General features: G+C 45.9%; 1 protein-coding gene across 3 annotated transcripts in view; it reads right to left on the reverse strand.

The window, feature by feature from the left end:
* Positions 1–13,448, reverse strand: part of Pex19 (peroxin 19) — a 57,316-nt gene extending 43,868 nt beyond the window's left edge. Inside the window, exons 1-4 of one of the 3 annotated variants that reach the window (XM_065440484.1) lie at positions 13,070–13,447; positions 9,877–10,064; positions 5,406–5,467; positions 916–1,081 (exon numbers count right to left, since the gene is read on the reverse strand). In XM_065440484.1, the coding sequence (XP_065296556.1) occupies positions 916–1,081; positions 5,406–5,420 (181 nt within the window). In that variant the 5' untranslated portion in view covers positions 5,421–5,467; positions 9,877–10,064; positions 13,070–13,447. Of the gene's footprint in view, positions 1–915; positions 1,082–5,405; positions 5,468–9,876; positions 10,065–13,069 lie in introns of all 3 variants that reach the window. The other 2 variants (XM_065440483.1, XM_065440482.1) reach the window with 2 other exon arrangements.
* Positions 13,449–23,411: the final 9,963 nt, after the last annotated feature.

Below are 23,411 nucleotides of genomic sequence, written 5' to 3' on the forward strand. Positions count from 1 at the left end.
TTGTGGTGCACCCAGTGTGACAACCACCTGCACAGCACAGCATTTCGTGTGCAAAACACCACTTTGACTAGCTGTTTGGCACAGAGTGCACCATCAATGTCTGTGCCTAACAGCTGACTTGTGAAGAAACCCATGATCATTTGGCTATCAAAGTGCAGTCAATCTTTGTCAAATTGACAGGGGATGGAGATTTAGTGTAGTACGCACTGACCACACTTTCATCATCTACCTGTAGCTACAGCATGACAATGATTGCAATACAGGCTGGTCAGGTCTTAGGCAGACGTATGTGTGCGCAGCAACACATTCACAAGCTTTTTCTGCCACTTGTCTTATGAAGGCACTTATTTTCTGATGAATCCATTATTGGGAACTTTTAGGTGATCCCCGCCAAGTCTGAATTAACCTCAGTGGCAGCCCGAGGTTCCTCAAGATAGTACGAATTGCTTGAGGTACCATCAGCACCTACCCTGGGTGGTGCATCTGAAGCCCTACTTGTCTAAGTGACTTGCTTTTCAAAAATATTCTAAATATGTTTTTTTCCTCTTACTTACATAGCACATGCTCAAGTTGTGCAGTGCATAAGGATGATGCTTATTTGGGAAACATGCGATGGCAATGCTTGTAGTATGCCAGAGGACAGCAAGAAAATTGATGCTCACAACGAGGTAAATGAGATGGGAGGGTGCCAGCGTACATTAAACGTGGTCCTCATATCTGTTTTTATATGTGACTATTTGTGGCTGCTGTTTGGTGACCACGCAGCAAATGAACACATGTAGTGCTTCATCTTAGTCTCTTCTAGCCAAGCTATGCACTGATGAAATTCAGCACGTCAAAAAAGTTCACAAATAGGTTTCACTCTGTGTGCTGGACAGTGTGTGCTGGGGGTGTCTATGCGTGGTCAACACGTACCGGCCCGGTTGGCGCTCTGTGCAATGCGGCTGAACTGCTCATGGAGCTGTGGGTCCTCCTCCAACAGACCCTGCATCACATCAGCAAACTGGCCAAACTCGGCTGTCCACGGATGCTGCCTCTCGTCGGCCGCGGGCGGTTCTGCCAAGCTGCCATCTTGCTGCACCTGCATGCCCCCAAATTCTGAGCCTTAAGAGGAAGCTCGAGGCCAAGTTCGATTTCCCAAATAAAATACATGTGAAACAAACAAACGATCTCATTAGACAACTTCTGGACCAACACAGATTGAATTTGTTGCATTTAATAAAGAAAGCTGAATTCTACGAACTGTCGAAAGCAATACGTACATTTAGAGCATCCAAGCTTTTAAAAAAATTGTAAAAAAATCTGTTTCAAAAATTTCAGCATGTTTACAAATCCATAAGTCTGCATGGAGAACAAATCTCACAATAGTGTAACTATGGAGCATCTCAAGCAGACAAATGTGATCAGGGTGTACAGCTCACCTAAAATTCATCCCATGTTTGCGAGGGTGTTGCAAGAGTCCTGCTAGCGAATTTGGGGCAAATTTCAGAACAGTGTATTATACATTGACTTTGTCCGCTCTAGATGTCTCATGGTGATAGCATATTTTGTTGCACACTTAAGTTGTGAACATAAAGCTTTCATTTTTATTTGTAGTTTATCTTTTGTTTAACTTTTGTTCGAAAATTGACAGCCTGAATAAAAAATCTGCTGCTTCCAGTAGGTAGACCTTAAATTTATTTAAAATGCAACAAACCTCATCAAATTTGGCACGGAAAGCAAAGCAATTTCTCAATTCCTTTGTGTTTACATAAGAGCCACGGAGGCACAGCCTGCTCTTTATAAGGGCAACATCAAAGACTTGCTTTAAAGGAACACTAAAAGCATATATTAGGTCAAGCTAAAGTGATAGATTAATGCTCGAGAACGTCTAAGGTATCGATATTGTCATGAACAAAGCTTAGTAATAGAGAAATTGAGGTACAGTCTTGGTCAAAAAACTTGAAGCCGCTGTGAACGGCCGCAGAGTAGCTATGCTACGCTATCGCGGCGCTGCCACCGTCGGTGCGCGCCGCTGCTTGCTTGCGCCAAGGATAAAGAGGGCAAGGAAAGCATGTCTCTTACTCCCAAGCATCGTTTGATAACAGTGCTCGTGAAAAACTAGTGCGGCGAGTGCGGCGCAAATGCGACGGTGGCGAAGCGAAAGCCACCCGACCAGCTAGCATGCCGCTTACAGCATACACTGGATGAGCAGGCGGGGGTCTCTGGCGACTCTGTCAAACACGATACGCTCAAATTTCGCAATTCCGAGTATCATCATCATCAGTTAATGTTTTCCGGGACCAAATTAAAGGAAGAAGGCTATGAACAGTCCTACGCATGCTCGAACACAGGCACTTTGCGAGGGTCGTAGCTAAGATCTGATTTAGAAGCTGAATGCTATATTAAATAATGTGCCACAACGGCATCTCATATTTGTCATCATGAATGTGACAAGTAGCAAATTAATCAAGTAAGCATAAGCTTCCGGGTAGCACCTGCATCTCTCGACGAAATCATGGGGGGCGAGCATGCCTTCAAGGCATTGAGTGTGATTTGGTCTGTGGTTGCCCCGAACAATGGCAGCTTGACCATGTGTTTGACTGTAAACTAGCCAAGGTCTCTGGTTAAAACGATGCTACATTTAACCCATTTCTGTAAACTACCTGTGAAGCCCTTTCTCGTAGAGACAAACGATACCTTAGTAAAATATATTCAAAATACTTCCAGTGAACCCGTGGCAGCAACAGCACCGCCGGTGCTGTCACTGTCGTTGATATACAACCATGCGTCTCCTCGTGGGATAGAACTTAGTGATGCAAACAAAGCCTAGCTTCAGAAGGATCAACATCTGAGCTGTGTTGTCTCTTCTACGTTCTTATTCATCTTGAGCGCACTAAACTTTTCCTTAAAGCCTAGCTTTTGCTGAAAACAGAATGCAAATTAATCACAAAGTGAACATATGTGTTGGTGTTTACAACAGCAAGCATTTCAAGCAAGTTTTGTTGTTTTCCTTATAATAATATCAATAATAATAATCCAATTGATCGCACTTCGTTCTTTTTAATTTGGTGGAATTAAAATGAAATATGGCATATTTCCATAGCGCAGCAGGAGACAGAGGGGGGGGGGTCAGCATAGGAAAAGGGGGCCTGCACGCGCATTAGCCCAGCGCTCCCATTTTTCTTAATCCGGCCCTGCCTGCACATGTCCCACTTCCCTGTGCCCATATGTAAGCGATGCTTGTGCTCCAATGGCATCATTTGTTCAGGAGATTGTGCACCAAAAGCTCGCCAATGTCAGCCTTCACTCAGCGTGCGCTGTCACTCACTGAATGCCCTCTCCTCTTGAATACCGATGCTTCCTGCCACTTTCTCACAACATCACAGAGTGAAGAACACCATGCAATCACCATATATGCTGCAGCTGCTTCTACATTGATCGTGTTCCTCGATACTGTAGCAGTCACTGATCAGTGATGCCTCAGATCCCACTGCATACCTATCAACCTGCGAACTTTCGAATTTATAAGATACCTGGACATGACACTGTGAAGGGAGGGGCTGAGGAAGGGTAATTTCACGGAGTTTGTAGGCCGACAAATTAATCTTACTTACAAACAGAATTTATTTTTCATAATATTAGATGAAACCCTTGTCAAGTCGTAAAACAAGCCCAAACTCATAAACTTTACGAGTAAATCAGGATTGGCAGGTGTGCCATTCTGTTACCACTGCCATCCAGACAGTTATTCTTGCCATTTACCAGCACAACCTGAGCCAAACCTACATCCTTCACTCGCTCACCATGACCATGCATTCACTACTGCCATTTGCTGCACAGTCCTCCGGGTGGCCCCAGTTTCATCACCTGTCAACAACATGTGTCCACCTTGGATGCATCCCTCCAGAAAACTAGGGGATGCAACTCCCAAAGGCGACTCCATTTTGTCGACACTTCCACAAAACTCTCCCACCCTTCTAGCCAGCTGCAGTACAGTCAATGAAGAAGGTGGATTACACATCTTGGTAATATGCAACTCGCTTTAGTGACACCTGAATAAATGTCCCGACACCTGCAGATCCTGCATTACCTGGGTTGCTGATTGAGGAACATCCACATTCCTTGACATGTAGTGCTCATAAATTCAAATGTGAACAATTCCTGAACCACTTCAATGTGTTGGTTTGTTTCCAGGTTTGCCTGCATTTGTAACAGCAACTTAATTCAGGTGAACACAGAACACTGTGGAACATGCCAGACTGGTGGGAGACAACTTCTAAAATGTTTTTCTCACTGATAATGAAAACCAATCCAATAAATTTTTTCTCAGTTTAGAAACAATGAAATGTGCCATTAGATACACTATTTGGCATAATTTTACTAGGACTACCTTAGTGTTCATTTGGTGGCTATATAAATGCCAGAAATTGGTTTTTGCATATATATTGTCACTTATGCGCACTACTGTGCAATACTATATCTGTCTGAAAACATTTCTTGTGCAAATTACAGCTCCTGGCAACTTAGCTGGTATAAAATTTGTACTATTTTGTATCAACCCTTTCGGTAAGGTTTTTTACAGTTGATGCACCCCCTGCGTCAGCTTTTTGTCTAAAATATTATAAAACGAGGGAAGATATGCATATGCTCTCCTGATGTGGTCCTCACATTCCTATTTTATAAAAGGAATGTCAAAAGAAACATTGCAGGACAGAAATACGAAACCTACCAGTACAGCAGTGGCTCTGAAAAGGTTAAAGCATTGTTTTAAACAAAAATTTTCATATATGGACCATTTTGCCCATTTTTACACATAAAAATTGAAGAATGCCTAATAATCAATTAATGCAATTTCAGATGCAAGGCCACTCTTATATCTTCTGATAAAAATTAGATATTTATTTCTTAATGAAGAAATGCACTTTTTGGCAATGCCTTTCATGCTTTGTAAAAAAGTTCCAGTGGTGATTGAGCCAGTTATAAATTTTTCCAGTGAGAAAAATTTCACAAAATGGTGTTTAGTGTTCTAGTGAAGCATCTAAATATTTTTTTAAAGATATCACAGATGGCCGAGTGCCCAGGTTGGGACAGTTGGCATGAAATGAATCATACAGTAGCAATATCTCTACAAAGTAACTGAGAGTCCCTTACAGTAAACTCCAATAAGGCATAAGATGAAACATTAAAACAGGCATTGTTAATTAGTACACGTGCCAACTATTATAACCACTGCAAAAGTACTCACAAGACGTCCACATTTTTATGACTATGCCATACCTCTTCACGCAGACAACAAAACAGCCGTACAATTCGATCCTGTCCTATAGCAGACCCAACATGGTAAGTGCCAAAGGATGTAAACAGAGTGTGACCATCGTAGATGGTAAATGAATCTCTCTGCTGTATCTAGTCAACTTGCTCACCTGGCTTTTGCCCATGTCACTGCCACGTGCGGGTGTTGGCTTCTCAAAGTCCTGCAGTGCACCTAGAGTGAAAAAGGTCATCCGAGGTCAAAACGACCATGCTAGATGGGTGTCATACATGTGGTGGAAGCCACATGATGTACAAGTGTATAACTACTACATTGAGAAATACTCTTAATGTACGACCATCATGCCACAAACGCAGAGGCCAACAACAGTTTCATTTTAGCAAGTCGATTTCTGATTATTGCAGTGTACAACCTAATTTTCCGGAATTGATAAATTTAATCAAATTCTGGGGTTTTATGTACCAGAACCATAATCTGATTTTGAGGCACATTATAGTGGTGGACTTCAGATTAATTTTGACCTCCTGAGGTTCTTTAACATACACTTAAATGCAAGGACATGAGTATTTTTGCGATTTGCCCTCACTGAAATGTGGCCACTGTGGCCAAGATTGAACTCGCAACCTCCAGCACTTCAATGCAACACCACAGCCACTAACCCCTTTAACTGCTGAGAACATTCTGCAAAAGAAGAGGAAAAGAAGAGAACCCAAATATGCCAATTGCTTTTAATCATTAAAACATATATGCAATGGAAGAGCCAGAAATATACTACTGAAGATGTTTATTTTGGAAGGCCCTGAAAAAACATATGTATACAGTGAAAAAAAAAAAAAGTTTGCTTATCTATAGTACTGTTAAAAACTTCACTCGGGAATGTTAAAATTTTAGGTTTAGCTGGAAAGGCGTGTTCTTGACACTACAATAGAGCAATGCTATCACTTTGATAAATGCCTGTATAGCATTGCTTCGACCACTCTAAAAGCTGGCCTCTGTATGATACACTTCAAAGCGAGGAATAGCGCATAGCGACAGGCCACTGTCTTCACATCAGATCCTGGTTTCCTCTTGAGTGCTTGCCTTCCGAACAGCTGAGGATCGTTTTGAGCATAGAAGGTATACCCTTGCTGGCTTTTGACATTTAGCAGCTGGCAGAATGTACTTGGGAAAGTACTCATTTACTCAGTTTTAGCTCCTTAATTATTGATTTTCATTTTTTCATGTGCAACATCTCCCTTTCTATATCCAGCTGCCGGAATCCAGTGATAATCCTGGCTGTTTACCAATTGTCACAAATTGTTGCAGATGGTACACAGATAAAGACCAATGGTTGTCACACCAGTTTAGGATTTAGAGCAATTTTAGGAGCAGGAAAAATTTTATTCTGGAGCAGTTTTGGAGCAGAAAGATTGGTCTTTTTGGAACATTTGGAGTAGTTCAGCAGTAATCTGTAGACATTCGGCAAAGCTTGTTATTACTGTGCAATCAGTAAGTGCTGCTCAACAGTGAAGCAAGACACAAAGTCAACAGCAACCAATTAAGCTTGTCTTCCCACGGACGGTATGCCGTGCACGCAATGTTGCAAAACATATTTGGGTAGGCAAGTAACTCAATTTTGTAAACAATTAAATTTTTTAGGCTAACAAGAACAAACATATGCACCTAAAGCGCTAAATAGCTCAAATGGCTGCCAGTACGCTTATTATGCATACCGGTGCTCGTACTGTGATAGGAGATGACGGGTGGACGCCTGTATAATAAAGGGAAATGTACTGTCTGGTGACAATTGCCCCTTCCCACTTTTGGTACGCGTCACCGCAACAGTTTGCATATGCTTCATCGCGTAACATTACTGAGGCGAAGCTGACTTTCGAGAAGTGGCATTATGCAACGCGCCGTGTTTTCCGCGCTTCAAAGCTATTGGCGAGGTTTACAAAGGCGGAGTTGGCGCCATTGCTAAAAGCGACAAATTGTTTCAATGAAAAACACGGCACCAAACAGCTAGCTTGGCAGCGTCGAAGTAGCTAGGCCTAGCGTTGCCGCGGTGGCGGCTACTGCTGCTTGCAGATCTGCGTGCGAGAGCGCCGGTTGGAGGCGGTGAGATCAATTATTAAATAAAATAATATGGCCGCGGTGGTGGCTTCGATTAACGTTGCTTCGAACCTGCGGTCATGGCAAAACGTCCGGAAAATCAGACGGCGAAGGTTTCAGACATTCTCATACAGTTACTTTATGGGGTACGTGGCCATGCCGCGAATCACGCGTTCGAATTTTCGGGCACGTCCGAAAAACTGGGCGTCCGGAAATTCAGTCGTTGACTATGTGAATGTTCACAAATCGATTCGTGTAACGGAGTAGTTGCACTACCGTGAAAACGCGAAAATAGCGCTCTTTTGCACAGTTGGTACAAATGAAACTTGAGTGGGCGCAGCCAGGAGCATGCGAGTCAAATTGTAGCAAAAATGCGCAAGTGGAGCAGTTGGATCACTATTGAGAGACAGATGGCGCCAAGCAGGCAATTCAATGAGCAAAGCAGCAAACCAGTGGCCTATCACAGAAGCACAATGTCTGCCAAGGGAAGGGGTGACAGAGTGGTAAGATGAGATTTTGATGGAGTTGGCTGGTACATGCAGGACAGGGTGGACTGGAAAATTGCTGAGGTTAGGAAATAGGATGAAGAAAATGATTGACAGTTCACAAGTGAGATTTGCTTAAGCTTTTGGACATGCTGCGATGGCCAGATGCCATTCTTCTTACTGATAAAGCCTTGACCAGTCCTGCAATAGGCAGAGAAACATTTTAATGGTGCTAGATACTACATGCTGCAGCATTGAAAATCAGCCTAGTCCAGTCGGGTGGTCGTCTTATTGCTTTTATCTTCACAAAAACTGGTGCGAATATTTTATCTAACACATGTTAACGTCCTGGCATTCATTGGAGGTCAGCGAATTTTACAGGCTTAGGATGCGACAGGTGGCCCACTGCATTAAGGTAAGACAAAGCTCGGGGTCGAACACAAATTGGCTCAGCATGGCACATGTGGTTCATGGTTGAGGTTCATATTCATGGTTAAGGGCCCAACTGCTGAACTTGCAGGCAAGTTGTTCTGCAGGGGCGCTGAGCAACTAATCTGCTAATCATCTTTGGTTCATTCCTGATGACAATCTGATTGCTTTCGATATGCCCAACATTTCTCATTAACGAAACAAACCTCAGACTTTCATGCTTTCTTTTTCCATTTCCAATGCCTTTAATTAATTAGTTTCAATGTCAATACCCAATCATTCACATTTAATTGGCAGCACTGCAAAACATGCAATCCTTAAGCAGGCATGTCTGGCTTAAGTCCTTGATGTTGACATGCCAATAAACTAGCTGCAAAATGAAGGGGAATAGAAAACTAGGCATTTCCTGAGCAGGAATTGTGGAGAAGCAAGCTGCATGTGCACCGTTCATGCCATACCCCACTAAAGGCATGCAAAGAATTATGCTTGTAAACTTATGCAGCAAGACAAGACAACTTTAGCAGACCAAAATTTCCAATGAATCAAGGTAGCCAAAATGAGTGCATGTGGAAAATAACAAACATATTCTCTTAACATGATACCAAGTATCTACAGTCTACCAAGTACCAAGTAACTACTCCAAGTGCTCGAAGTGTGCACACAGAGAACCAGCCTGGTCCTCGAAGGCGTCTCCTCGTGTATTTATTAATGGTCAGCTGCTCAACTGACTTTACATTGAGGAATATGTGCAGAACACTCAGCTTGTTTTGTAAGGTTTAAAATGATGGGGCATCGTCTTATTAATCCCGTCCCACTTCCGACACAGCACAAATGTACTGGATGCTATGCTTAAATCTATGGAAGAAAATGTTTTGTGTGTAGGGTGGTATAATTTTCATTCTTTCTTGTTAAGCAAGCAGGCACTTGAGGAGAATAGGAAGTTTTCTATTAGCCATCTTCTCGCATGACAGCGAGAGTCGCCCAACAGTGTACTATGTGTGTCTAGATCTCCGATCACTATGTAAGGGTGATGAAGCTCATCAATAAAGCTTTGAAATGTCGCTCTAGAGAGTTGATAAGTAACGGGATGTATATAGACTTGATGGTGACTAGCTTACCAAATAGCACTGCTTTGATAGCAACTGCCTCAAGGGGGGGATCGTTGTTGTACTTGCCAACAGGCAATGCCTCTGTCGACTATTATAGCTACATCACTGGACGACACGACAGTGTCTTCTAGGTCCCTCCGGAAAATAGCATATTGCCAGAGAAAGTTAATGTCTGTAGATTTAAGGTGCGGCTTTTGAACGCACAGCACCTTTGGATTGTATTTGTGTTGAAGTTATTTAATGTCATCGAACCTCTCACATGGCAGTGTAATATTTGTGTATCCATATTATCAGTGTTCTTGTGCTTTCTGTCTAGAGGAGTCAAGTTGGCTTATGGAGCTTCTCCAGGCCCTGTAATCCGGGGTTTGTCTTTCTTGGAACATTCGCGAGATTTGCACTGCTCCTGAGGCACCTGCTGCGCCATCTATCTTGGAGTTGTGACCATTGTCTCCCGAGAGCTGCTGCACTTGCCCTCACTCGAGCGGGGTGTTAGCACGGTAGGCCTTGCCTCAAAAAGCAGAGGCTTGGGGGCCGTCAACCAGGAGGTCCATGGGCCTTCCTTCAAAGAAGGTGAAGCAGTGCCGGCTACTCTTGCGAAGGAGGCTGGTGGCACAGCCACAATCACATTCCTTGTGGGCCGGGTCAATGCGCAAGTCTGCAGCGGTGTTGCCCCCTTGCGCACCGCATCAGCAGACCCTGCGGTATGAGGAAATGAAACACGCCTGTGCGCTTTTCAGAAGGAAATGTTCTCCTTTACTTTGACAATGATGATCTCATTTTCCTTTCTCCAGGTTGGACAAGAGTGGGTATATGCAGCATTTTCGCCATCGCAGTTCAGACAATGGAGTGCACCGTTACAGTTACCCGAGGGACGATCTTGGTCACTACCCTTGGCACAGGTTTTTCGACCTCGGCAGCTGTGTGAAACATGGCCATGCTGTTGACATCCGACGCATCCGCGTAGGCTTGGGATGTACGCTTTTACTCGTATCTTTACATACCCAGCCTTGATTAAGTTCACTTGTACCAAAATTAAGTATAAGATGTTTTGTTAGAATTTCTCAGTTTTCCATTTAACGTTTATTGTATGCACTTGAGTGACATTCTGGGGACGTATTCTGAAACGTTCGCCGCGGTGAAGTTTCGCACTGGCCACGCCTCCGCCGTTGCGGCGCGCTCTGAATGGCTGCTTTGACAAAACCGGAAATTCAGGTGGCGCAAGTGCATTTCCGGTTTTGTCAAAGCAGCCATTCAGCGCGCACCGCAATGGCGGAGGCGTGGCCAGTGCGAAACTTCACTGCGGCGACCGTTTCAGAATACGTCCCCTGGTCCTTCAAGCCCTCTAGGAGCTCTTCTCCACTCAAGTTCAAGAGGTCGTCACTTCTTTGGATGTATTCAGTATCAGATGCAGTGTCACTGTGATTTGAGCATCACCAAATGACACCAGATTTGAAATCTTTCGATGGTGTGGCTTGTCGCATACCTCAAGCAGCAGGTCGACGTTAGGAATTTTTGTCACATTGTAGCCACTACCCAGTGTATCAGTGAGTCATCAACAATGAACGAGATGGTTCTGACAGTCTTTCAAGAGTTCTCACTACGTATTAAAGGGTATCATCGGTAGTTTACTTTGCACTGGATAAAAGGATTGAAAGTTTCTTCAGTGCGAGGACGATCAGGTAGCTTGGGGAAGGAAGATGATGCCAGAAAATCTTAATTTCAACAGGGATGCCAGCCGCCCGCTACCGCGCCCAACAAAGGGACGTGACTGGAGTTTCTGCAAGGGAAGTCCTGCCAATGCCAGCTATACAGCGTTGCTATAACCAAAGACGACAGAACAAAGACAGGTTGGCCACACAAGGCTAACCCTTGATACCAAGAAAAATGAGAAGTAATATGAGGATAAAAGAAAACAGGACAGGTATGAAACAAGAGAGTGAAGAAAACGAGTGTGGAGGAAGAGGAGAGGATCAGGTGACTGCCGATCTCCACTGGAAGGTTCAATTCGAGGGTGCTGTCTACATGAAGCAGAGGCCAAGGAGATGTGTTGCCTCTGCCAAGGGGCCATAAAGGTCCAAATATCGGGCTTTGGCTGAACCCCCAGAATACCCCTTTCCCCGGCCATGGCCAAGCCATGCACAGCTACAAGTACAAGGGTCCGAGCCCCATGTGCCGTGGTGTAGCAACACACCAAATGCTTGCTGATGCAGACGCCGCAGTGGGGAACTTGGCGGAAACTAGTTCACAAAGTGCAGGGTGAATCAAATGGACCCAAAATTTGCAAAATGCCTTGCGATATTGAAAAGGAGCTTCTTGAAGTGACAATGCTTACACTCAGTGGTGCGCCTTGATCTTTTGGATAGGGAGCGAACTCAGCATGAGTTCACCTTCATTAAGGGCTTGGATTTGTGCTCCAGGCACAAAAGGTTGGGCACCAACTCACAACTTGGTTTGTGTAAGAAAATGCACAGAATATGCTGCTTCCAACACCATTGAGTGCATGCTAATAACAAGGCAGAGCCATGCTCAACAAATCTGTGCAACTTTGTCTCAAGCCATCAACAAGGCAAAGGGACATGAAGTGAAATGCAATATATTGGCAGCGTGGGGAGAACACCCAAATTTGTTAAACACAAGATCTTAGCTGTTTATTGCAAACTAGACACTGTGTAAGCACCTGGCTTGCAGAATACATGCAAGAGCTATGAAGGGGTTTCAGGTAAGCACTGTATTATCTGCCACTGTAGCTGGTCCTTTTCCATGAGATATGTTTACTCACAGAGGTGGGACTACAGGTTTGGTGACAGAAGTGTTACAACCTTGAAAAAAAGAGAGTACAACTGTACAGTCAGAATTCAACAAGCTTGTCAGACACGGAAGAATTCGTGCTCTTAGTAGTAACGTGGCAAAAGCGTTTCCATCTGTTGCTTTGAAGTCCCTGTCATAAGCTGCTTTCTTGTCGCAAGCACAGTTGAAGTGAAGTTGGGAGCTCTTTCTGATATAAAATCAGTTGCAAGTCAATGTTGCATGTCATCGTAAAGGGTGTTGCATGAAAGGAGAGAAGCACAGAACGTTTTGCCCTTACCAAAGCAGCCACATAGTACGTTTCTCCAGCGCTCGATGGGTTGGGGGTCAAGGACTGCGCAGCGCTAACTTCAATCTATCAGGGCCCACCCCAAGCAAACCGGCCATAGCGTGCGGAAAAAAGAAAACTGTCCAGTGCCAAGGTCAATCCTCTACACGCAGAACTTCCTTCTTGCTGTAGCACTCTTTTTTCGCCAGCACCCCCTTCTTCCTTAAAGCAATACTCGGAAGAAAAAAAATACAAGCAAATACTTCATTCAATGATGCGTTGACAGCCTTGCTCTAAACGTACTTGTGAACTTTTCCTCCCATTTCAAGGAGAAAAGTAGCGTATACAGAACTAAAGTCTAAAGGCAAACAACTATGACTATAAGCGTCAGCAAACTATTTGCAGCTGTCTTAAAGAAGAATTATTCGCCCAAGAATTTCGACGTCGGCCGTTCTCGCTATGAGAGAGACCTCAGTTAGGATCGTAGTACATGTGCCACTATAAGCAGGAGCTGGGGCGTACAAAGTCGTGCTGGCGACGGTTCGGTACATTCCGGCCTCATTAGAGGAAAACGACATATAATAAGACAGACATCATTGCATGACCAGGTGAGAAGGGATATGCTTACTGTCGAGCAGATCGTCCAGGTCCTCATCAACAGGCTTGTCCAACGTCGCTTTATCAACAACAGGCTCGTCGCTCTCCTTCGCGCGGTTTGAACTCTGTTCTGACATAGCGAAACTGGCGAAACTCGCACAGTCGACGACATACACGCGCTACATACAATTTTTTCCTTCCTCCATGTACGCGCTCCACCTTCACCGTGGGTACAGTGCACTGCTGCAAGAACGCGTTTCCCTCCCCCTAAATAAAAAAAAAACATAAAATAGTCCCCTCATGCATTTCGTATTTTTCAAAATACTGCTGGCGGTCCCTGAGAAATGCTTCAAAATTTTAATGCCTTTTTTATGTTAATTGCGGCCGTGACTGGTGCGACCGGAGCACAGCAGACGAAAGGTGCCCAAAACCAGTAGGTCGTGCCCAAAACGGCTACGTTCACCAATGACGTCACGTCCGCTTTAACCCATGAGGTCACATCCGCCTATTTGCATGGCGTCTGTCTTTCGGGAACAGTTGCACTGCGAAGCAGTCCGTGTTCCATGCCCACTTACAGCGTGAGTAATTCATATTTCCACGCTATATGCGTCTAATAAAAGCTTGGGACTGTGAGCTGCTTGATGCGTTACCGTTAGATAACTTGCGCGCATATTTTGCCTCCTGGCTGCGTCAAATTGCAGCCGGCCTGTGGAATGGGTCGTGGCGTTCATGAGAGCGATTGCCTCCGTCAAGATCGTCAGTGCGCGCACAGAACCATTCAGTAGTCTGGTTCAGGGAAGGATGCGCGAAAGAACGAGGACGTAAGACAACACTAGTATGACGAGCTGTTCCGTCAGATTGTGTTACATCGCGCTTTTTTTCTAAGGTCATCTCGCTCGAGCGAGATGGTCTTGGAACAGCATTACTGCTACTTTTTTGCAGCTTTGCTGCAGCTCATTTAATCATCACCTGCATTCTTTTAATTAAACAAATAATACAAAAGAGCTGGTGCCGCCGTGCGTGCTACATACACGCTTACCTTTCCTGACGCAGTTAAGACGCGGCATCAGATCTGCTACTGCGTTGTATAAGATCTATCATAAGATAATTCAAAAGAACAAACGAAATTGGTTCAGTAAATGTGGTGAAATGTTGCGAAGCGTGATAAACGTACCTGCCTCGCAAGATAGGTTGAATAAATCGGCGTCCTGAAGTCGCAGTAGACTTGTGTAAAGCACACCCAAGAGTATTGCAGTGAAGCACGTCAAAAGTGAAGAGGGGCCACAGTCACGGAACATATATATGTTCTTTAATGATGTATGCGCGCAACCGCCGTCTCCTGTTACGTTACGCGCACCGAGGCGCCTAATAAGTGCAGGCCTTCAGAGCTATTTCGAACGTGGCGGTGACGCTTTGAACCGTCGGTTCGTTGACCTCGTAAGCCAATGTCTCACGGTCATTTTTTTTTTCTGAACTGTTGATTTCTTCCATAATAGCTACGTAATTCGTAGTTTCCTGTCCAACTGCTCTGGTCATATGCAAGGCAAGGTGTTCTCATTAGCCGAGCGCAGTTTTCGAAAGCAAAACGACGCTTTTGTACCAGTTGCCGTCGGCCATTTGCAATACAGCTCAATGTCATTTTGTATGTCACCGGGAGACCACCGAACGCGGGGAACTCACTCGCACGTGTGGAACTGCGTCACTAGCCATGAGTTCAGCGTGCCTCTTGAGCAGCTGCTTTGCACCAAAGGCCAGGCACCCTTGCTATGCTTCACCGCAAAACATTTTGTATGTCTAACCGCTTAACGTATTTGTACTGCGGGGAAGCTAACCTTACGAAACCGAATTTCGCAACGCTTTTTAGACTCCTGCATCTCTACCAGCCACTACCAAACGCTTGTCGGTACGTCTCTTGGCAAAGATCCAGCTAAATCTCCCCTGTTGGGAGTTGGGGAGACTCACGTATGTGAAAACTGCCAAGGAAAGCAGTTGCCCTGATGAAGGCAAGCTCCCCTGTCGAAACATTTGCACCAGCCTGTTCGACCACCGTTGTCACCGCAACATATTTGTCTGTTGCGGTGAAGCATGCCGATATTGGGAAAGATTTACGCGAATATGGAATGTAGGGTTTCAATCAGCGACAAACCTAATGTTCTAGTTTCAACAAAGTAGATTTTCGCGGCAGCATGATGTCTTGAGAACTTTCGTTGGCTAAAGCCATACATGCCAGGTTAGCTCTTGTCACTGTCAATACGCTTTACCGCAATACAGAAGAGGCCTCACTGCAGGACATGCCTGCCGTAGTTAGCCAAAACCTTATGTGACTGTTCACTACAAAAGACATCCTGTATTGCACTGAAACATAATAAAGCACATTTGTCAGTTTAGAATGTAAAGACCCTTGCCCTTCGCTTTTCTGATATTATGACACTCAGTTTAATGAGAACATTTATTCACTGCTAAAGACATTCACATTGAAATGGAGACATGAACACTGATGGCAGCCTGTGTGATGTTTTATCCCTTTGCTTTGTTGTATACCTGTCATGTTGCAGCTATTAAATTTTCCTGTACATTGTAAGGTACTGATGTACAGAACATTACATCGCAAGGAGCCACTGTGTAATTAGTGTTCAAGGACCAGTGTGATGGCTTTTCTCAAGAAAGGTTGGGGTTATTTTGTTGTGAAAGTTTTTTTTTTCTTTTAGAGAGATAGTTTTCTGAGAAGAAATCAGATGTCAAAAAATAGACCTCAGTGGCACAGTAATCTTGGCTGCCTTTTGCTCAAGCGTGCCTTGGACATAATTGAGTGATCTGCACTTGCAACTGGACAGCAGCCTTAGCTTGGGAGACCAGTGGTATGGCATATTTAATAAAACTAGGCATATTATGTATGGCATATTTAAAACTAATATTACCAGTCCGAGCAGAGATCTGTTTGAATGTGTGTCGTCTTTAACACCTAGATTTTTGACCATGAATTCAGACAAACCTGTAGCATAATTCGATCCTAGATTTCAAATGCTGTATAAGTTTATTTATTTTTTATTTATTTATTTATTTATTTACTTCATCAAAGGTCTCTTGTTGAGACATTACATGAGGGAGTGGGAGTTGTCTTCTTGTTCACTGCAGTTGCGCTCGGCTTCTGTCAAAATGGGAGAGCACTTCTGCATAGCTTATTAGGGAAAAACTTTATTTACATACCTTCTTTTTATTTATCTTGCCTACAATCAAGATAAAATGTTTATAGCACATGAAAGTGCTCTGCATGAACCTAACTTACAATGCCATGTTCAACAGCACAGTGCATGTAGCTGGTGTTGGTTCATTCAAGCTAAGCATTACTACAGCCTTTAACTGTAGGTATCATGGTATGAGAGCAGAGAAATAGATATGCCAAGACAGTTGGGTGCATTGAGACATCTTTTTTGCGTGTGAAAAGGTGACAGATACACAAAAGGGGGAGAACACATGCACTTTCATATTTTCTCAACCACAAAAAAAAAAGCCGGAGGAATAAGGTTTCTTCACTGTGCCATAGAAACTATGTGTTTGCTCTCAAAGGCAATTCTGATTCATTTGATTCGTTCCTGTGCTGTGTCTATTTTCTTGAGTGTGCTTAAGTTTTTACTTGTTAGTGTTTCAAACTCATTTTTATTTTCACAGACTGAACATCCCACGTCTTGGTTTGACTTTCTGGTACAGGACGCTTGCACTTAACATGGAGTGTTGAAGCAGAGTAGTGTACTTTTATTAAATGCGCAGATTTTAGCAGTATAACAGCAGTTCACTAAAAAAGATGTGTGCTGAAAATAAAGTGTTCCTACCCACATTCCTCGTTGTCTAATTATGCTTGTATTCCTGTATTCTCTTCAGCAAAACCACTTATATGGGGAACTGATCATGATAAGTCCTCATGAGCATATTAAAGAACAGCCTTGAACCCTACTGGTGCACTGGTAAAATGTATAGATGCAGTGAAATTGAAACAGAAGGCAAAATAGCAAACACCAATGCCTGATGCGGTATTTGTCAGACTTGTATGTCAGCAATTTTCGCATAAAACGATATACTTAGACAGAGTATACTAGCACTACAAAGCACCCATCTTTAATGTTAGGCATACATTACCACAAGCTCTTTAAAAGTGATCACAAGAGAAATTCTGGGTTTAATGAGAAACTATATATGGTAAAGGCAGCCATGAAAATGCATTAAGAAATTATGCAATGAATAGCATTGACTCATTTCAGAGAGCTTCCAAAGTTGTCTTATAGGGCACATTCACACCGGCGACTTGTGGAGGTCGCGCGACCATTTGCGACTCGCAATCGAAAAGCGACCGAAGGCGACTAATGTTCACACCGGCAAGCCCGGCTGAGCGCGACCCGCAAGTCGCAATCCCGGAGATTATCGTTCTCAGTGAGAACTCTCGGAATCTACGCGCAATTTGAACGTGACGCCGGAGGAGGCCGGATGTAGACACACGAAAGATCACTTGTTCACACCAAAATATTGTCATTTCTAGGGAATTCTAATGTCTCCTTGCTATCCACTAAATGCTGAACTTCACTCAGCCAGCCATGTGACCTACTTTCAATGCATTTTCTGGACGGCGCCTTACAACTTTCCTGTATAATAAGACTTTCCAAAGGCGTGCCGCTGAGGGGTCCTTCAAAAAAGAAAAGAAACCTGGAGGATGCTTAAGCGTCCTACTTTAAGAGTAGAACGGGATACTATTATAGGCAGGTTGCGAACGTAGTTCCCGCGCCTACTAGGGCGCCCCTCGCGGCGGCGAGCGCGAAACCGGCAGGATACGACCGGCCCGCTTGCGTTCGGAAAGCCTGTATGTGCACTGTCTCGCGCGTAGCTGTTGCCTTTTTTGAGCAATGCCGAAGTGCAATCCGAGCTATTGAGTTGTGGGCTGCAACAGCACGTACACCAACTCACGAGGAACAAAGTTTTACAGGTTTCCAAGTCGACCGTATGAAGCCGAACGGCGTCAACACTGGATAGCGCTCGTCCGACGGCATAAGCTGTTTTATGTTCCGGCGATATGCCAAGTGCGTTATAACGCTAAATTCTTTGCTTTTACAGCAATGATGGCAGCAACGGACACCTACAGTCAGTGGCGTAGCTAGGTCGTCTGGCACCCGGGGCCCATAGGTCTTCTGCCCGCCCCTCCCCTTCCCCCGAGCTCTAGTTTATTGGAGGAAGGCGAGGATATCAAAAATGTCCGTGTGTCTCCAGACGTATATGACATCCCCCCCCCCACCCCACTGGCCCCTTGCACCCGGAGCCCACGCCCTCCCCTACCCCCCCACCCTTTGCTACGCCACTACCCGCAGTGCGTACCCAGGATATGCATCATACAAAGTAGTTTGTTCCTACACTGTACCGCAGTAAAGCTGTGGAACTCTTTCCCAATCCTCTCCCATTCAAACAGTGCTAGGGCTTGCTGAGAGATTTGAGGAGGCGTTGCAGCCGGCTGAGCTGGCATACACCCTTCTGCGCCCAGCATGTCAACGAAGGGGCAGATGAGATCACCAAAATTTTTGACAACGTGGTTTATTGGAACCACCTTTGCACGCACTGAAAAATCGCAACATAAAAGTATCGCACTTCCAGTAACTAGGGCGAAAATATTTTCCCAGCGTAGTCTAACACAACTGGTAAGTTCATCCCCTTTTCTGTGTTTGGGGAGAGCAACGTTAGAATACCTCTGGTAGGTCTTACGAGTCGTTCGTACGCCCGACGTTCTTAGATGAGATGTTTTGGATTCGTATTTGCCGTCCTGTATGTACAGGGAAACTACCGCGGCGTCCTTGCACTTCCCTGTGATGCCAGCACGGCAATCGCAGCTCCCCGCTAGGATTTGTCTGCTGTCGCCAATCTTCAAGAATCAATTTGACCTACAATTTCATGTGTCCACACCGTAGATAACGAAGTAACTTACGCTGAGCTTCACGCATCTCGCTGGTGCATTATTTTTCGTTTGCGAAATAAACCTAGCAGTCACTTCCGATCAGTCCGAGTTCAACACTTCGCTCACGTCGTAGACGTGCCCCACTTCAAATAGACGACTTCTTTCTTTAAATTCTTTTCACGAAAAAAGCTATGAAGATCTTGTAGTTCCCGAAACCCGGTTAAAATGAATATCGGCACGCCATTTCGCGCCATCGCTACCGTTTCACAGGACGCCAAACACGCAGCGCGGGCTGCTGACGCCGTGAGTAATCCTACCACATTCGCGCAACTATTCGTCAGATGGCGCTAGGCGTCGGAACGACAGGGCGCCGCCTAGCACTTGCAACGTGCCCATTGAGCCCGACTGACGCCGACACCTGATATTCTGCGACACGGGGCCCAATAAAAAACAATGGTGGGCCGATCCCGGCAGCAGGGGCCCTATAACGTAAAACTATTCCAATCTCCTGACGTCAAATTTGCGTAACCGCCGACGCAAGCACCAGGCGGTCACCTGCAGGGTTGTCTGAACAGACCAATCAAACGCTTTCCTCGTTCATAGGAGGTCACTTTTGTTTGCTTGAAAAACGAATAACATTGCCTACACTGAGCGGCTTGTCGTATCTGATTGGCTGACAAGAGGAGAGGAGAACACTCAAGTGGAGAGGGATTCAGTGGGGCAGAGCCAGTGCACTGAAAATCGATAACCGGATGAAGAGGGTGGTGCCGGCGTCTGCGATTGGTCGGCTTTCCGTTACTTAGCTTGTGGTGGCTGGTCGAAAATCACGGCGGCATGCAACGGAAGCTTAAGAATGACGCTAAAACTGACCCTTAGCAAGGAAGAGTTGGCAGAATGAGGTGGTAAATGTGCTGGAAGGGCTAGAAAACGTTACACGGCCACGCAAGAAGGTTTATTACACGCAAATACACCCATGCTCTGCGGCAGGTTCGAGTAGCCAACGTCTCAGCGATCGGCGGCAGCCATCTTTTATTCCTTTCGGAACGGTGTAGCCTGCGGCTATTCCGAAGAAAATTCAGTTTTATTCGGCATATTAATGCATCTTTATCACGTACACGTCACTTTGACGCGGTGAGTTTGTGCGGCCGCGTCGCGTTACACGCAGGTGAAGTGGGTGCAGCCCGAAAACATTTTACCAATAGCCGATGGTTAATGGCAAAAAGGGGTCGAATCAGAAATAACGGTTTTTCTTTTTTCTGTCAAATCATGCATAATCAGTATGTACACGTCATATCAGATGGGGAGGTATCGCGGTTTTCGTGACGTCGCGTGACAGACAGGTGAAGTGGGCGTGGTCGAAAAAAGTTTTTGACCAATCGTGGAGGGCTGATAGCAGAACTGCGATAGAAAAGTTTGGAATAGTTTTACGTTATAGCGCCCCAGTGCAGGGCAGAGCAATGACTCGTACCTCCGTAATGCAAAGGCTACAGGCAGTGACTCATCAATGGCCCATAAGGAAGGAAACATTGGTTTGTGTTTGAGTTTCCACGTAACAAGGTTATGTTTTCTCGTATATTGAAATTATTTTCTCGTATATTCAAATTACAATCCGATGCTATCATATCCGTAGTTGGGGTGTAAGTTCGACTTTACGAATTTTCGGACGCATTTTACTTGGAGAAGGTCAATTAGTTCAGTAACGCCTCTGTGCCACGCGGAGGGCCTGCGTGGTTGTGGATCGGGACGATTGTTTTTAGAGCGCAGCTCTTTGGCGTCCGTTCCTGGGTTTCGCGTCGTCGTCGGCGTTGTCGTCGGCCTCGTAACCAGCTCCGCCCCCCTTTCATCCCCCCAGCGCTAGCAGCGACCGACTGATACCGCTGGATGCCGCTGACGCCGCTAGAGAGTCAAGATAACGTGACTGCATAGAACACCGTCGCCGCCATGCAGAAAGAGGAGGAAAGGGTCCCCCCCCTGTTCTTGTGTGGCGGATAGGGTGCTCTTCAGTTGCCGACGCGCCGGTTATTTCACGTAGGCCCCGGCACGTCGACGAATACGTGACCACCTTCCCACGGCTAGACCTGGTTCTTAGCGCTGCGGAAGCGAGGGTATCATATTGTTTGTGTCGGCATCGGCGGCGTTGTCCCTGAAACCAACTCCGCAGCTGGTTGACTCACTATCGGCATCAGTCAGTCGCTGCTATCTCTTCCCTCCTCCCTTTATCGTGTTGTCCGCTTGCTGCGCGCGCTTCTGCCCCCATCGTTTGCCGCTGGGTGTACACGCCGCCCCCTCGCCCCTCTTCCTGCGAGTCTCCGGTTGTCAAAGCGCCGGCTCGAACTTAATTCCTTTCTTCGCTCCTCCTGCAATGCAACCCCTGTGCGGTGGCAATCAGAGAGCCAGATCGGTGGCGGCGGATCTGTATATGTGCACCGCCCGAGCCGAAATTGCCGCTGCCGTTCGCCCTGTGCGGCGGCAATCAGAGAGCCAGATCGGTGGCGGCGGATCTGTATATGTGCACCGCCCGAGCCGAAATTGCCGCTGCCGTTCGCCACTGCGAAATTATCTGCCAGTTCTTTCTGAGCCATGAGCGAGACGACCGATGGAAGTCCTCCGTCTGCTGCTGCTGCTGCTGCTGCTGCTGCTAAACGAGCTGCCAGAGCAGAGGCCCAGCGCCGTCGCCGTCAGAATCCAGAGGTGCGTGCCGCCGAAGCAGAAGCTTACCGTCGCCGCCGTCGAGATGATCCAGGAGTACGCGTCGCCGAAGCAGAGGCTAAGCGCCGCCGCCGAGAAGACCCTGCCGTTCGCGCCGCCGAAGCGGAGGCTCATCGCCGCCGTCGAGAGCAACCAGCAGTAAGCGAGGCTGAAGCAGAAGCTCATCGCCGCCGCCGAGAAGACCCTGCAGTTCGCGCCGCCGAAGCGGAGGCTCATCGCCGCCGTCGAGAGCAACCAGCAGTAAGCGAGGCTGAAGCAGAAGCTCATCGCCGCCGCCGAGAAGACCCTGCCGTTCGCACCGCCGAAGCGGAGGCTCATCGCCGCCGTCGAGAGCAACCAGCAGTAAGCGAGGCTGAAGCAGAAGCTCATCGCCGTCGCAGAGAAGACTCTACCGTTCGCGCGGCCGAGGCCGAGGCCAAACGCAAACAAAGGCTCGCATTTGCTGCGCTCAAATTTCGCATTAGGAAGTAACGTAATCGTCGGTAATTTTTTTTTTTTTGACGGACAACGCCACCGACGGCGGATGCCGGCACAGAATTTCCTGCGACGCGGGGCCCGTGAAGAAAAAAGAAAGTTCCGTGGGGCCGGCCGGCGCAACGTAGGCCCGCCATTCGAGGTCCCTGGGTTGCATCCTCCTTAGCCAATAGGTAAATCCGGCCCTGGGAAGAATATGTCTGTAATGATTATAATAATATAGTTTTATCCAATTATATTATAATAATCGTAATGATTATTGTATATTGTGAATAGTACGATGCGCGACCTTCACGACGACGTGACCTGTATAACGGAGGATTTTGGAGGTCCACATCCCTTCGTTATCAAGGCAGTTTACTGTACGTGCTGACACTTTACTTTGTGCACTACGTAGTGGGTTATCTTTTCCATACTGCGTTTCATACATCGAAGGCAACGCTACAAAGGCTAAAGAATGGAGACACCTGCCCGCTCACATCTGCGACTCCAAAATAGTGCGCCACTTATGAAAGGTAGTAAATGCGCGCCGTGTAAATGTAAATACGCGCCGTGCAATTTTACGTAAAATTCAGTCTAGTACATTTATGTCACAAAATATGACGCATTTACTACATTCAAGGCATCAGAAATCCGAATTTATTTAACACCCAACGAGAGGAGTAACCTATGCTTTTGTGACCGGCGGCCGCGACATATGAGCTGCGCTCGCGACCAACATATAGTACGTCACGTATACCGGAAGCACCATGGGTACGAGTAACGCGTGATTTGACGTGAACTTGCGTCCATAAGTTGTAGTTGCAATGTATGGAGTAGATCTTTCCTACAAAACATCGGAAGGTCTGAAACAACTGCCCCGCGAAAGACGCGGAGCGATACCTCTGTGGTCGCACTACTTGAGTATAGCGTCGCCTGCTAAGTATGAAACGGAGTTTACATGGTTCTAAAAAATGTCGCGTTTGTTTCTTTCAGGCCTGAGAGAAAGAAAGGGCAAAGGTAAATTGGAAGGTTTGTTGATAAGCAAACCCAACAGTGCGAGTACCAGCAGAGGGAAATGCAACAGAGTTGTCGGCTCTCACAACACAGCCAGAGCTATTCGCAGCAATCCACTTATTTTCTTACTGCATATCAGAGATTTATTCGACTGTTTCAACAGAAAACCGAGTTTACGCTGATGTCTGCGTAATATACCAGGCCATTTACCAGCTTCAGTGCAGATCAAGCTTTTTTTCTGAATAGCTTCTTAAAAGATGTTACA

Source organism: Dermacentor albipictus, chromosome 4 (assembly GCF_038994185.2).
Source record: "Dermacentor albipictus isolate Rhodes 1998 colony chromosome 4, USDA_Dalb.pri_finalv2, whole genome shotgun sequence".
NCBI lineage: Eukaryota > Metazoa > Arthropoda > Arachnida > Ixodida > Ixodidae > Dermacentor > Dermacentor albipictus.